Below are 16,901 nucleotides of genomic sequence, written 5' to 3'. Positions count from 1 at the left end.
TTAAATTAATTGTATGTATGTTGGGTATTCAGCCCGAAGGCTGGTTTGATCCTCTGTAGCTCCGCCAACAGCTGTCATAAATAGCCTAGGCGTCACTGAAGAGGCGTACTAGGGAAATGAGGAGTGCGGTAGTTTCCCGTTACTTTCCTCGCCGAGCCAGCCGCTGCTATTACATATCAGTCTGCCAAGCCCACTGAAATGCATGCACCAACCGACCCTATGAGCAATATCTTCACACCATTCATAACAGGGACTGGCTGCATAAGCAATGGTATTACTAGCATCACTCATACCTCAGTCACTTTCATATTGTCAAAGCCAAGGATGAGACTGAGACAGGTCAATGAAAGTAACAAATTTGATATAGCCCATACCAGAAAACATAGTGCACTGTAAACACTACATCTTGCCAGCAAAGGCATTTTAAATTATCATTTTGTATTGTATTTTCATATATTTGTGAAGTTTTTAAGATGTCTTTTTCAATTGTTTAAAGTAGCCGAATTAGACCCAGTGAGGATTGTAACACGCTCTGAAATTTTTTTTGTACAGTATGACTAAATCCAATACATAATTTTAGTGTTTAGTCTAAGTTGTATTTGTAAACACAAATTCTTTTAAAAATTAATATTTGAGGACTGTAAGTCAATACGGAATGGTCATGGAACTTATTGTTTGCAATATCAAACATTCATTGTATCCTATAAGTGCCAGACAGTAGTTGTAAATGGATCATTTTTATCAACACAGTAGTCAAACAAGGACATTTTTTAATACATTGAATTTCATGAACAAGAAACAATGTTTTGAACCCAAAGCATCTGTCCCATCATGGTCATAATAAAGTGCTTGATGCACTGGAAAAAATAAAGGTAAGGAGAAAAAAAATGATTTGATGTCAACATTTGGACAATTGTCTCAGAAAAAAAAAAAGCAATTCATGAAGACAGGCAGGAGGAGAAGAGGCAAGTACATCTGAGTATTAAGTGCAATATTTACAAGCCCTACATTTAAAAAAAGAGAAGTTGTATACCACTGTCTCTGTTTCTGTTTCTTCTTCCTCTTCTTCTTTAGCAGCAGAAAATTTCTACATGATACAGCTACTGTTCCTTATTGTTGACTGCCGAGCACAAGCTACGACACTACACAGTGTGTTATCTCCATGACCCAAGACTAATCTGCATATGTCAGTTAGCTGTCTGCTATTTTTTCATGGCCAGCTGCGATGTGGAGTCATTTGCTTTAATATATCTGATCTGAAAGCCAAACGTGTGACCACATGTGCACAAGCCACGTGCCATCTTCTGCCATGCTTATTTCACAGATGGTCCAGTTTTTCTTCACAGGCATTTCTAGGCTAATTGCATGTGAGCATTCAACTCTCCCTGCTTTAAAATCCATAGAGGCTAAAATTAAACAGGCCCACTTAACTCTTTCACCTTAATTCATTCTGCACAATATATTGCATTCTTTTGGCTCCAATGAATGTTTATAACATGCAGAATCTTCATGTTTTTTGGGATGCGCCGATAGGGGTGATCCATTGTGTCCGGACCCCTACCAAAAATCAAAATTAAATGGTATGTTATATATTTTTTATATGTTACGGAAGGAATATGTCTGACATATTATTCCTTTACCTAGATATTATTATTCACTTGCACATTACCCAGTTGTTTCCTTTTGTTACTTCAATTATTCTGACAGTAATGCCAAAGTTTTACGCAATCTTTGCAACGGAGGCCTAAATGTATGTTCATATATGCTTCCTTTCCTAATCCAATCTTTGTGTCCTGTGTGTATCCAACCAACGCCCACCAACACTATCTGTTAGACAATTAATGCATGAGGATTTTCATTTTACAATGCTTTTCATTCATTCATACAGTACATGATATTTAATAGTTATATCCTTGAAGAGACCAGAATGTTCTGGGTCTGGTTGTAAATATATATATTCCTGGTTAATTAACAATGACATTAATCTATCATTGTCCGCTGATGCTGATAAAAAGAGTAATTTGTGAACATACATACAAAAAGTGAGCTTTAACAAGTGTTCGTCTAGATTTAAAAAATCCTTCTATTTGGACTATACTGAATATTTTAATTGTGTACATATATGTGTTTTTGCGACCTGTTTGTGGTCATAGCTTTTTAAGATTCAGTCTTATTTGACGTTTGTATTAAGACCTTCAATTTTAATGACACTATGTCCTTCTTTTCACTACCCTATCTTGCTATGAAATAGCTGAAGATCGCAGTTTACATCGGCTGAAACTAGTCCTAGTAGAAATTTATTGTATTAATTAGGTGGTCAAAAAAACTTTCATTAAGGAAATAAGTGATTAATACACGGTTAAAAAGGTGAAGGGTGAAAATATTCTTTAAAATTTCAATAATCAATGACTTCATGCCAAGTAGTAGTAGGGGCATCATATCATTAAATTTTTCTCATAGAACTCGGTCATGCTTGTTACCATTGATCACCATATCTTCCGTAACGTCATGAGCAGATCAGCTGAAAAGTTGAAAACTACTAAATTTGCAAAATGTCTAAATATCCTCAGTCTAAATGGATCAGATTATTGGCCTGCTGACCCCAAGATTGCAGGTCCAAAGCTGGCAGAGGTAGTCAGATTTTTGATGGTCAGAGGAAAGTCTATTTGATACTGTATGTTGTATGATGTCGGATTGTAAAAGATTTTTGGTGATATAATTTGGTGTTAACTTGACAAATTTAATTAAAACTCGGCCACCATAGGTTATCCAGCAGAGACCCATTTCTCCACCAACTGGTAAATAAAAATAACTTTGAAATTGACATCCGAACAGCCTAGATGCCAATAACAAATCCCTGCACATAGTATGGCCTGGTGCAGGTCTTTCAAATTGATGTCTATAGATGACCTGTGTGCTTGTGAGGATGGGGACCTATGATAAATTTTAATGCTGAAGACAGCACGCACGCACGCGCGCGCGCGCGCACACACACACACACACACACACACACACACACAGCCCCTCCCTGACCGGGCGAATTGGCCGTGCGGTTAGGGGCACGCAGCTATGAGCTTGCATCTGGGAGATAGTGGGTTTGAGGCCCACTGCCAGCAGCCCTAAAGATGATTTTGCGTAGTTTTCCATTTTCAAACCAGGCAAATGTTGGGGCTGTACCATAATTAAGGCCACGGGCGCTTCCTTCCCACTCCTAAGCCTTTCTCCATAAGACCTATCTATGTCAGAGTGATGTAAAACAAACTGTAAAAAAAAAAAAAGACCAATTAAGTTTTTTATTTATTTAGCTTATGGCAAATTACACAATCGTATACAAAATGACAGTTAAGGTTAAAATCCCCAACCCAGCCAGGAATTGCACCCAGAACTCCTTGGACCAAATCCCACAGAAGTGTGCACTAAAGTTAGTGACTGATGAATGATGAATAGAGATTTCTTCTATCATAAAATTGTAATAGTTTTGTCTTCTTCTGCTTCTTCAGTTAACATCTCCCGATCTCTCCTGGGTTGGGTTATGAATTAAGTTTCTCCTTTGTTGCCAGTCTCTCCCACCCCTCTTTTCCTGTTTCCAATATTTCTTTTATCTTTCCTCCTCTCTTCTCTGGATTCTCTTCTACTGCAGCCAACCACCTCTTTTGTGGACTTCCTTGTGGTCTCTTTCCTGGTGGATATTTTTACACAAACTTTCTTTAGAAATGTTTTCTACCATTTGCATCCTGTTTCCATATCATTTCAGCTTTCTTTATTCTCCATGTCGTCTGATGTTATAAAATATGTTCTAAAAGAATGAATGTTTTTACAGGCAGCAGAATTTTGGTTTGGAATGTTCCTAGCATCAGAAGTGGCATACTTCACTTACATCTATGCTCAAGTAGAAAAAGAGCACTATCAAGCTGTAACTAGTCACATACGTACAGCATTTCTGCTTGGCCGATTTCTGTCCAGTTCTGTATGCCAGGCATTGATCTCAAGTGGACTGACATCATACTCTGAGCTTAATTATCTTACACTTGTAGGTTAGTGCACCATGTAATTCATTCATTCACTTATTCATTCGTTAATATGTTCATTACAGACATTCCATACTTACAAAATTTCTTAGATCAGAGAAGTAGTAACAGTGTGCTGCTTTTAAAGTTTAATGCTGCATAGAATATCAGAAATTCTGAATATCACGTACCGGTACTGTATTAATTGAATTCCTTTATTTAACCATTTCACTCCACTCTGTCCTGCCATTCAATAAACTCTATTTATTTGAAACCAGCTTTTGCTGCTGAAATCTTTTGGCTTCATTTTTCAACTTGTTGTTGTTGTCATCAGTGTGCTTTTTTCTTTTTTTTTTAAGATGTTAAGGGGTACTCTCAGTTGTAGTCTACAAAACATCACGTTCTTACAATTATCGGCAATTGTGCCCGGTTGTCACTTTCCAGGCTGACATGTTTATAGAAAAGTTGATTACGCTATTTTATTTGTGGTCAACATGTCAAAGTGGTAACTGCAACTCCATATTTCTAATTATTTTACTTATTTACTCATTTTGCTTAGTGCCAAGTTTCCGACCAAGAGAAACTGATTCAGTAGGTTGATTTAAATCAAAGATTACTCAAAAACTACTCCAGCTGTTGTGAACAGTGTGTTGACGCCAGATGATTGATGAATTTTCAAGTCTGAAGTTATGTTTGCCGGACTAGATAGAAATGTACTAATATCTTTTTCTTAAACAGTCTGTAAACTTTTTTTTTGTTTTTTTGCTATTTGCTTTACGTTGCATCGACACAGATAGGTCTTATGGCGACGATGGGATAGGAAAGGCCTAGGAATTGGAAGGAGGTGGCCGTGGCCTTAATTAAGATACAGCCCCGGCATTTGCCTGGTGTGAAAATGGGAAACCACGGAAAATATTTAAGAAGTACACGTACCCCCCACATTACCCCTGAAAAAGCCCTTCTTCTTCTTCTTCTTCTTCTTCTTCTTCTTCTTCTTCTTCTTCTTCTTCTTCTTCTTCTTCTTCTTCTTCTTGGTGTTGTTGTTCACCATAAGACCTATCTGTGTCAGTGCAATGTAAGTCCAATTGTAAAAATATATTATTGTTATAATGGCGTATGAAGGTCTTTATCTAGTTGATGACCTGTAGGCGACCTGCATGTCTGCCCTACCCAAGATGATTTCTAATGTTCAAGACATCACAAACAGCCAGCCTCCAAGCCAGATGAATTAACCAATTAAGATTAAAATCCCCGACCTGGCCGGAAATCAAACTTGGGACCACCTGGATCAAAGCCCAGCCTGCTGACTGTTTAGCCATGGAGATGGGCATATACTCCATATAACCACATAACCACATCATATAAAACAATCCTTTTTAACTGTATTGTCAGTAATAGGGACATATCAAGTGTTCATGTCCCAGGAGTCAGTTTCTGAAGACAGCCTAATATAATTGGCTGAAAGTACTCCAACAAGGTAACCTGCTTAGCACAAAATTTATGGAAAGGCACAAACAATGGACAAATGATATCATTTACAGAAGGAAATGAATAGGAACACACAATAACAGGTCAGTGTAGGAATAGGAACCAACAGAAAGGGAGACAAGGACTATCTCCAATTATTCTACATCCATTTCTTCTCAGACCCAACAAATTAATTTCTGCTTCTCAGCTTCACTAGGAGGGTGGGCATCAACACTCATTCAGGAGCCATCTTGATAGATATCCAGTTTTGATGACTGTCTTTTTGTATGAGGAATGTGTTTGGTGCCTGCTGTCTTAAGGCCTTCAGAGAACTACCAAGTTACCGAAAAATCCATCTGTTCATATTTTACATACGGTACATATTCCATGAGATTCTTTAAACTCAGGAGGTTTAAACGTAACCTTCTTGCCCCAAAAAGATACTGGTATTAGTTTTGAGACTTTTTCAAGGGTGTAAATACAGTTTTTTAAATGAAACTTTCTGTGTGTTCTTTCTATTATTACAAGTAATCATAATCATATTGGTCCGTATTGACTATAATGGGAGAAAAATACATAGTTTTAACCACTTAACCAATACGCGCCTATAATCTGAATGATTTGTTTTTTTAATATAGTGGACATATTTCGGCTCTTGAAGCCATCATCAGCACATAACACTATTCCATTTTATAAGTGATATCTTTAAACCTTTTAATATTTTACATATAAGCAAATGATATGATGGAACATATGAAGAAGTCAACATTACTTGACAAGAAGATGTCACATTTGATGCAAGAACTTTACACCTACCCACTGCATTCATCTTGGCGAGATTATTACATGATGCCCTGCAGCATCATACAATCTTCAAGTGTGAAGTTCTCCTTTATATTGTGCTTTGATGTCTTTGAACTTTATAATATTATATTTGGCCATCTTGTGGTGATTCTACAAACTTTTCATCAATGAAATCCTACATTTTGTTTTGATTTTTCTTAAATATCATTACTGCTTCCCTACATCTTTCTATCAATTGTATTAGTGTTAAAAAATGTCCTCACATCTGTATTTTAATGTCCTTATAATCTTATTTAAGTGTTTGTAGTGTTTATGTGCTGATGATTGCTCTAAGAACCAAAACATATCCACTACTTTTTCATAGATAATCTTTTCAGATTATAGTGTAATGTATTGATTCGGTGGTTAAAACTATATATTTTTATCAAGTTCCTTTCTATTATGATAACAAACAGTTTTCCTGCAATTTGGTCCTGTATTCATTATTGTAATGGTTTGTTTTGAATAGTCTGTTATTTATACTGTTCTTTGTGTTCCAGCTGAGATAATGTTAGCAATATGGGCCTTTCTCCTCCCTTCAGTCAAGCACAGCCTCTATTTCCACCGTCGAGAAGACAGCTCAGCTGTTTTGGAAAATAATGTTGCCTCTGCAATTAACAACAGTTCCTCAGATATATCCAGTGGACAGAACTCCAGACCTGAGGGCATACGAGAATTGTTCTTAATGGCCTGTACTTATCTCTGGCAAGATTTCAAACAAGCATTCACTAACCCATTGGTGGTCAAATGGTCCATGTGGTGGGCTCTTGGTACTTGTGGATATTTGCAGGTGAGCTTATAATATTTATGTGTGTATAGGCTGGATTCCTTTTTACCTAAAATTGTAGGGGAAAACTATAAAATAGTTTTGACATCAAAATTATTTATACTTAATTCACACTATGTATCTTGTAAAAAATGTAATCAATATATTCCTCAGTACAGGCATGCTGGCAACATTTAGTATTCATTGTGCATCACTGTCATAATCAAGTTTTCACTCTCAGATGATGTTAGCCACACTGTATCGTCTTCAGTCCCGTCCATCACATTGAAAATGGATGCGACTTTGAAAACTCTTGGAAACCATTTCTTCTAGTGTGATGTGATGTTCCCTGCAGCCACATTCAGTATGAGGAATGTGCATGATGGCTGCAATGTTGAGCCTTCAGAGGCCCCTCCAAGATACCGGTACCAACAATCCATCTGCTCATATTTTACACACATATTCCATGAGATTTTTCTAACTCAGGATGTTTAACCTTCTTGTCCCAGAAAGATTACCAGTATTAGTATTGAGGCTTTTTCCCAGGGTGTCCTTCACTTGAATCCACTTCTATATAGTATCCAATGTTGGAGTGAAATCAATCGTCAATCACCACTGATCTGCATTTAGGGCAGTCAACCAGGTGGCAGATTCCCTATCTGTTGTTTACTTAGGCTTTTCTTAAAAAATTGCAAAGAATTTGGAAATTTCTTGAACATTTATCTTGGTAAATTATTCCAGTCCCTAACTCCTCTTCCTATAGATGAATATTTGCCCCAATTTGTCCTCTTGAATTCCAACTTTATCTTCATATTGTGATCTTTCCTACTTTCAAAAGCACCATTCAAACTTATTCGTCTACTAATGTCATTCCATGCCATCTCTCCACTCACAATTCGGAACATACCACTTAGTGCAATTTAGGAACTTCATATTTTCTTAGTTTTAGTACATACCACTCAGTCGAGCAGCTCATCTCCTTTCTCCAAAGTCTTCCCAGCCCAAACTTTACAACATTTTTGAAATGCTACTCTTTTGTCGGAAATCACCCAGAACAAACCAAGCTGCTTTTCTTGGGATTTTTTTTCAATTTTCGAATCAAGTAATCCTGGTGAGGCTTCCATACACTGGAACCGTACTGTAGTTGGGGTTTTACCAGAGACATATACCCTCTCCTTTACATCCTTACTACAACCCCTAAATATACTCACAAACCATGTGCAGAGATCTGTACCCTTTATTTACAATACCATTTAAGTGATTACCGCAATGACTATATTTCCTTATGTTAACACCTAAGTACTTTCACCCTATCAACACTGTAAGCAGACCTGAGAGGACTTTTCCTCTTAGTGAAATTCACAACCTGACTTTTAATCCCTTTTAACATCATAGCATTGCCTGCTATCCATCTCACAATATTGTCAGTCTATTTTGCAGTTGCTCACAATCTTTTAACTTATTTATTAGGTAGTCTATACAGTAAAACAACATCCACAAAAAGCCTTACCTCTGATTCCTATTCTTTACCCACATCATTTATATACATTTAAGAAAACAGAAAGGTTCAATAATACTCCCTTCTTAATGGTTACAGAATCAGATAATACTTCACCTACTCTAATTCTATGAGTTCTATTATCTAGAAATATAGCCACCCATTCAGTTACTCTTTTGTCTAGTCCAATTGCACTCATTTTTTGCCAGTAGTCTCCCATGACCTATCCTATCAGATGCCTTGGATAGAGGATCAGAGGTGGTGGAAAAGGGATGCACCTAAGATGATGTCCAAGGACAAAATGTATATGAAGATAAGAAGTGGCAAGTGCTTGCATACCATACTCGGGAAACTGGAGTTGGAAAATTATGATGATGATGATGATGATGATGATGATGATGATGATGATGAAGTATAAGAAAATATACTATGTCAGGGAAAGTGTCCCTTGCACTTAATCACCTGTGCCCGCGAATGTTGCGGATACTCATGAAGCATATACAGGGTAGTAAGAAACAAAGTGAAGCAGGTACATGAGCATTAGAGGGTTGGTCATACTGATAAATAATTTGAAAAAATAATTTGATATCTTGGCACTGTTGTCACTTTATCAGTTGCTGAAGTTAGCTTTTCAGATCGCTTTGCGGGCAAATTCAAATGGGCTCTGTGCGCTGATGTTGCTAAATCTCTAGGTGGCTTGGAAGGGCTTGAGAGCCACACTGAGAAATTGGCACCAAATACAAACACACCAAGGGTTCCAGCTGGAGTCACCATAGCATACCTGTCAACTCCCATGGCAGTTTTTTCCTTTGATTGGTGCTCTCAAGCCAGTCTTGGGTCATGTGCACATTAAGCAACACCGCCTCACAAAGCCCATTTGAATTTGTCCACAGAGCAATCTGATTTGCTAACTTCAGCAGCTGGATAAAACTATGACACGAGATATCAATTTTTTTTTCCACATTATTTATCAGTATGACCAACTCTCTAGCATTCATATACCCAGTTCACATTGTTTCCGGAATCTGCAAGTTACTAGTTCAAGATTTCGCAGATAGTAAGTTTGATCCTGGCTGAGGTCATTGGCATTTGGATGTAAATGCAACAATTCTGTGTCACTGGCTTTAAGCATGTTCAAGAATTCGTGCAAGACAAAATTATGATACCCTAACATCTCTTAAAAATACAGCAGAAATTGATGGAACATTTGTATTTAAAAGACCATTAGTTTACTAAGAAATAGGATTTAAATCTCATGCTCTATGAGCTTAAACCTCTGTCCTGCACCATGGTGCACAACGAAACAAAATTCATCACAGATCATCACACGTTAGGAATATTTTCTTGCTGTTTTTAATTTAGCATGCGGAGAATTTGTACTCAGCAGTAATGATGCTTCAGAATGAGGATTTGGTGTGATAACTTCAAACTGTGGATAAAATGGGTTATAAGGAGGAACTTATCTTTGTTACAGTACAGACAAATGAATGAGTGAATGAACAAATGGACTGTTTTTTTCCCTGTCATCTATATCCAGTTACCTTCATCCTTTCTCACACGTTATTGTTGTGCCTGGTCCAAATCGCCCATACATAATCTCACCATCACTTTCAGATGATGAACTGTCAACCACACTTGAATTATAATTTTCACTTACTTCTGATTCACTGTCTAGAACCACTTTCAAGCAGACTCTCAATGCAGTTATATTTCAACCCATAATGAATTGAAAGACATACAAACTAAGGGAATATTTCAGCTAACTCTAATTTTTTTTTAAATGACAGTAAGGGAAAAAACAAACATAAGGGTCCTTACTGACGATGTTAAATAGATATATATATATTTACGTTCCATTAAACTTCAGTTCCCTATACCATATTGTTAGCAACAGATCTTCAGAATAGCAGAACTTGTGTTAGGGAATATATAACTGTTATCCCAGTTATCCAGGGTTTAAAAAAATGTTATATTCAAATTTTTGTTACTACCCTATTAAACTGAAATAAACTTTCATCTGCATATCTGTGGAAAAAATAAGACATGTACAAAATTGAATGAGTTATGAATTAAAATTTACTCCCATGTGATCAGAGTTTAGTAGACATTTAAACAAACTTCAGCTAGCCACTCATCCATTTTTTTACTCGTTCTTAAAACTGTATATTTTTAAACCTTTTCCATCATAATTTCAACAGTTTTAAAGATATTTGGATGAAGACTGTCCATCCTAATGCTGTCTGTAACCCAAACTTCAAAATTAAGGTCATCTTTAACAGAAGGTCTGTTATAAGATATTTTCTGATAAAAAATTGTCATAATTTTTTATAAAGATAGATTATTATTCTAATTCTTCTCAACCATTGATATTCAGGTTGTTAATATGACTACTGATTTCAGAAAAAGAAATCGCTTTAAAATGTTTAAAATCATGGAAGTAATATTGAAAATTATGGTTGAATGCAAATTTTACAATGAGAATTTTTAAGATCTTGTAATCAAAAATTTAAAAGAATAAGATAATACATTTTTAGTTGATTGAAGAGTTAAATTTCAGATATAAGGCATATTAAATTTCATTGTGATGGGGCTTACAAGACTGGAGGAATCAATTTGCCTCTGTAACCCTGAAAATCGTATTAAAATGTTAATGTTTCCATTCACAAAATAACATTTAAATAAAAATTGAAATGATATTTAATTCCTATGCCTGATTGTAAATGATAAATAAAAGGTAGCACTTAAATGTTATATAATATTTCTGTTGCTGGAGTTTGTATTTTAACCTATATGTCTTCCACTTCAGGCCATCATCTACAGTCAAAACCTATGGGAGGATATAGTGGATGAGATAAAGGAGAAGACAGGAGAAACTCAAGAATTGTATAATGGAGCTGTTGAAGCAATATATACGCTTGTTGGCAAGTACTAGCTGTTTTAACATGGAAACAAACTTTGACATAATTTACAGACATCAAAAGAGTTTTGCATCAACTCTGTGTGTCATTTGACTATGTTGCTGTCTTGGCCTGTCCTATGCAGACTGAAAAGATGACTCTTAGAATGTTTGTAAATATACAACTGCACGTACCCCAACAGACAGGCAGAACGCCACATTTAAATGGGGGGGGGGGGGTGTCAATATTTCAGTTGATGGTGTAGCTCTAGTGTGGAAAAATTAAGAGGTATGTGGTGTAGTGAGCATCGAGGATGGCATGATGTGCAATGTTGACATGTGAATGTGTACGCATAATCATTCTGTGCTAAGAAGGATGGTCAACAAGGGTAGTTGCTCGGCGCGCAGGCAATAATCAAAGTGATTTACTCTGAGCATGGATGTGGTACACGGAGATAGGAACTGTCAATGACTTGACGTGCACAGGTTGTCCAAGGGCTGCAGTCGATGACCGGTACCTTTGAATTTCAGCTTGAGAAACCTTGAACACAATGCCACCATCTTGAACAATTATCTTTGGGCAGATACAGGTCACCACATTTCAACTCTAATTGTGAAAAACAGGTTGCACAAGGCACAACTTAATACCAGACGCCAATGGCAAGGCCTAGCTCTCAAACCTAGATATTATAAGGCATGGTATAGACGTGCCAAACATTACATTGAATGGTCTTTTCAGAATTGGTATTAAGTCCTTTTCACTGACGAATGTTGCATAAATCTCGTTCCTGACAATTGTGAGCAACATGTTCTGAGACAATCTGGTAGGCTTCACATCTCAGACACACTGTACAGCAAGGTGATGGTTTCCTGAGATTTGGGGATGGCATTATGTGAGGCCACCATGTCACTCCTAGTCATGGAGGGCAATGTCACAGCTGTATGATACAGGGACAACATCCTGTGACCCATAGTAAGGCACACAGTCTCTTAAACTACAGCATCTTGATTGAACTGCTTATTCATATCTACAATCAGTTACTAGAACCATGGCTTGTCAATGATCCAGGACAAACCTTTGATGTCTAAGGAGTGGGAGAAGTTATGAGGAATACCTGGCAGCTTGTATTAAATCCTGGGAAGAAAAAATGGTTTCCAAATTTTAAATTGATTTCATATATTTATTTACAGCTATTTCTCATCTATATTCCCTCTGTGCCAAGGTACAAGAGGATACGTTCCATGGTACAAGATCATGTTGTACCGTGAAACACTTCATACCTCACTACAATTAAATTTTTACCCTTGATAGGACTGTAAAACAGGAAAATGTCAATGGGAAACTATATAGGCAACCTCAATACTTACTGTGAGCATTTAAGGGATTTAACTGCCCAATTATTTGTTGTAAAAAGTGTTCCATGGTACAACAGTCTCCCCTACTGCTTTTTTTTTTTTTTTTTTTCAGTGAAACCATTCCTGCCCTTTATCAAATGAATAGAATTGCTTCATAAACAAATCTAGTAAATCCTCCAAATAACTATCAGACCAGCATCAAACTTACACGATCCTTGTATTGGGGGAGGGGGGGGGGGGAAGAAAAAAGAAAGAAAGAAAGAAAGAAAGAAAGGAAAAAAAAGAAAACGTCTGCATTTTATTTTATCCTTCCAAATTCTTCATAAATTTCTAGACAACCAATATTTAAATATAAATTTGAGATAATTCATTGCCCTTGATATGTTCACCAGGTGCAGCTGCTGCCTTTGCTTGTGGCTGGCTAAAACTAGACTGGGCGGTCTATGGTGAGCCTATCCTGGCTTTGTGCTCATTGCTACAGGGAATAACGCTACTGGTTTCCTCCTATGCTTCATCACTCTGGTTGGCATATGCTATGTACATCACATTTGTAGTCTTCTACCAGACTATGATTACTATAGCGAAGTAAGTTCAGTAACATTAGATTATTATTTTATTTTTATTTTTTTAATTTTTTTTCCTCCACAACATTGTGCCCAACTAAGGAGCATGATTGAACTTATTTAACAAATTAATTTGCTTTCTTCTCTTCCCAGAATTTCTTCATCCTCTCGCTGTGATTTTCCTTCCGTCCATGCAGAGGTGGTTCTTATCTTGGATTTTTCAATAACGTTTTTTCAATGTTCTAAAGCTAATACTGTCCTATATAATTTCACCTGTTATGCTGATTTTTTGAAGATCTTTTTCAATTTTTATTATCCAGGTAGTCTTGACTTTTAACACATTGGAGACCATGTCTTAAGATAGCATATTTTGAAAGGTTTCTAAAAAATTGTAGAAAATAATACATAGGTTGCAATTGTAATACATATATATCATAAAAAAATTAAAAGTGTCTATTATACAGGTTAAAAAGTTGCATTAAGATCTATTGAATACTTTTCACATTACACATTTTCCAACGGTATGCCTCTTGCAACAACAACAAAAAAGTCTGACAACAAATTCGTATACATAATGAGCTTGAGTGTGGAATAGTTTGAAGCATTCAAGGACACAAAGTGCTACAGAACACATTGCACACCACCAGAATGTCTCTTTTCTCGTTACTTTCCCATTTTCCGCTTTTCCTGTATCTGCACAGACTTCGCAAGTGCATCCAAATCACCAGAAGTACCCGGCGAATGCGAGTCAGTCCTTGCCTTTGAATTATCATTGCTTACGTCCTTCATTCTAAATGAATCTCCAGTCATATAAAGATCATGAAACATTAGCTAAATAAACTACAAAGTGCAAAACCGGGCAAGTTGGCCGTGCGCAAAGAGGCGCGTGGCTGTGAGCTTGCATCTGGGAGATCGTGGGTTCGAGCCCCACTGTCGGCAGCCCTGAAGATGGTTTTCCGTGGTTTCCCATTTTCACACCATGCAAATGCTGGGGCTGTACCTTAATTAAGGCCATGACCGCTTCCTTCCAACTCCTAGGCCTTTCCCATCCCATCGTCGCCATAAGACCTAACTGTGTCGGTGCGACGTAAAGCAACTAGCAAAAAGAAAAGAAAAAAAAAGGGCAAAATCAAACCTGGGTGGAATATGATAGAATAGGTTATAAATACCGTCATCACTAACATGAAGTTCTAAATCAGGGTCTAGATCTCAATCATCTACCTCTTCTTTCGAACCACTGTCATCAAAAATCTCTTCTAACATCTCTACAATTCCACTTTCATTCAATGATCCACTCATGATAGCAGAAACAAAACACAGTCTAAACACTTCCCACGATGTAAACAAAACTCTGAAAGCCTGTGCGCGCCTTGAGCAGCTGGAAGCATGGAGTGCAGAAGCGAACTCGTGCAAAAATAAGCTGCTATAAGTTTGAGAAAACAATGACAGAGGACACAAGCACATGGTATAGCTGTTATAAATGTTCTACAAAGTTTTATGTATAGTTTCCGCCCAATTCTCGTCCTGGCTGTGTTGACAATATAACAAATACGTGGGCCCGAGTTAAAAGAAAGAAAAGTATGAAAATGTTGTCGATTGTGATGCTTTGAACAATGTTTACATACAATTAGAGTAAAAATGTAACATACCCTTGGCTGTATAGTCGAGGATTTTTAAAGTCGCTGGCCTGGAAATGATCTGAACAGATCTTATAATTCTTATATAAGCTTAACGTCCCTTCTTTCTTTTACACCTTATCCAAATCACTTGTGACATTTCAAAACCCACAGATCACACCTACAACAATACATCGGTATTGAAGGTTAACTGCTGCACTATAGAATAAAATACTGTATGCATATTACATTTTATGCCAGTTAAAATATGGGTCGAGCAGGTCAGAAGATTATGAAGTACTATAAAAATCTCTGTCACTGTCACGAGGGAACCTGAAGAACGACCGCGCATTTTTCTCTACTTCGTAATTACTGCAGCCAAACACAGCACATACCTTTCCCCTCATGTTGAGAGGAGATATCAATGAATGACACACACTACTATTTATTTATGTCAACTCACTGAAAACGCATAAATAACACCAAAAACTTCACACAAAAATACACGTGCTCTTATGAGAGAATCAGTACTGTTCAGGTCTATCCGCTAGAGTGAGCTCCAATAGCTGTCCCTCGATATCTTGCTCAGTGTCGTGTATTAATCTCTACTGTATTTGGTTATTCCAATCCCTAACTCCCCTCCGTATAAACAAATATTTGCCCAAATTTGTCCTCTTAAATTACAACTCCGTGTCCAGGTGCAGCTTGCATGGAGGAGGAGCTCTGAACTGAGTAGGGGCTTTTCTGTACCCTGTGGAAGACGGATCTGGGTGGGGAAGTCCTCAACCCCGACATGGCGCATCCCAATTGCTGATAGGGGCTCTCAATGAGAGTGGTGCTTGCACCCGCAGATCAACTGAAGACATGATATATTGGCAGCAGCTATATCGTTATTGTTGATACAAAGACCGATCTGTCGACTTTGTATTGGCAAGCAGCTGCATCGTATCGTGGCATCCCTGGATGTTGGGATATGATGTGGTTACTGTGCATTGAGGAAGGCAATGGGAAACCACCTCAATTATTTTTCCCTAGTACATAAACAACCATGATATTGTCACAGCAAGATGTACAGCCTACTGATCATGAGGCACGGAACCCAAGATCCGGCAGGGAAAGGGATGAGGCTTCTCAGGTCATCATCCAGTGAAATCCTCAAAAGAATGAATCGATGAACATTGGAATGTGGAATGTAAGAACATTACTAGAAGCAGGAAAACTGGAAGAAGCCAAAAAAGTAATGAATGAAAAAGACATGGATGTTGTGGGGTTATGTGAAATCAGATGGCCAGGGAATGGCGATTTCTACAGTGATGATTTCAAAATGACCTACAGTGGCAGCACAAGTGGAGGAAGTAATGGAGTAGGACTTCTGCTTAGAAGCAAATGGGCAAGAAATGTGATGAACACCTATCACGTAAATGAAAGGATACTAGTTGCAAAAATCAAAACAAATCCCAGGAATATAGTTGTTGTTCAAATGTACTTTCCCACATCGAACAGCTCGGATGAAGAAATCGAAGAAATGTATGAAAATATTGACTAAATATGGAATCTGACAAAGGAATCAGATAATGTAATAATTATGGAAGATTTTAATGCTATTGTTGGAAGTCATCCAGATCGAGAAGGAATTGCGAAGTTTGTACTGGATATCAGGAACAAACCAAGAGGGAGACTACTTGATTTCTGTGATCAGTAAAATATGATCATGACAAATACATTATTTGATGTACCATTACAGCAGAGATATACCTGGAAATCCCCGGGTGACACTGCTCGCTATCAGAATGATTTTATCCTTGTCAAGAGAAGATATCACATTCAAGTTAAAACAAGCCATAGCTACCCTGGAGCAGAGATTGATAGTGATCATTGCCTAGTCATGG

At 37.3% G+C, this 16,901-nt stretch overlaps 1 protein-coding gene across 3 annotated transcripts in view; it reads left to right on the top strand.

The window, feature by feature from the left end:
• LOC136881276 (thiamine transporter 2) overlaps positions 1–16,901 on the top strand; it is a 150,326-nt gene that overhangs the window by 120,462 nt on the left and 12,963 nt on the right. For all 3 annotated transcript variants that reach the window (XM_067154056.2, XM_067154055.2, XM_067154054.2), the window contains exons 4-7: positions 3,821–4,034; positions 6,818–7,107; positions 11,388–11,502; positions 13,226–13,418. In XM_067154056.2, coding sequence (XP_067010157.2) covers positions 3,821–4,034; positions 6,818–7,107; positions 11,388–11,502; positions 13,226–13,418 — 812 coding nt within the window. The remainder of the gene's footprint in view (positions 1–3,820; positions 4,035–6,817; positions 7,108–11,387; positions 11,503–13,225; positions 13,419–16,901) is intronic.

Source organism: Anabrus simplex, chromosome 9 (assembly GCF_040414725.1).
Source record: "Anabrus simplex isolate iqAnaSimp1 chromosome 9, ASM4041472v1, whole genome shotgun sequence".
Classification (NCBI taxonomy): Eukaryota; Metazoa; Arthropoda; class Insecta; order Orthoptera; family Tettigoniidae; genus Anabrus; species Anabrus simplex.
The sequence above is the reverse complement of the archived record's forward strand: the minus strand, read 5'-3'. Positions and strand labels throughout refer to the sequence as shown.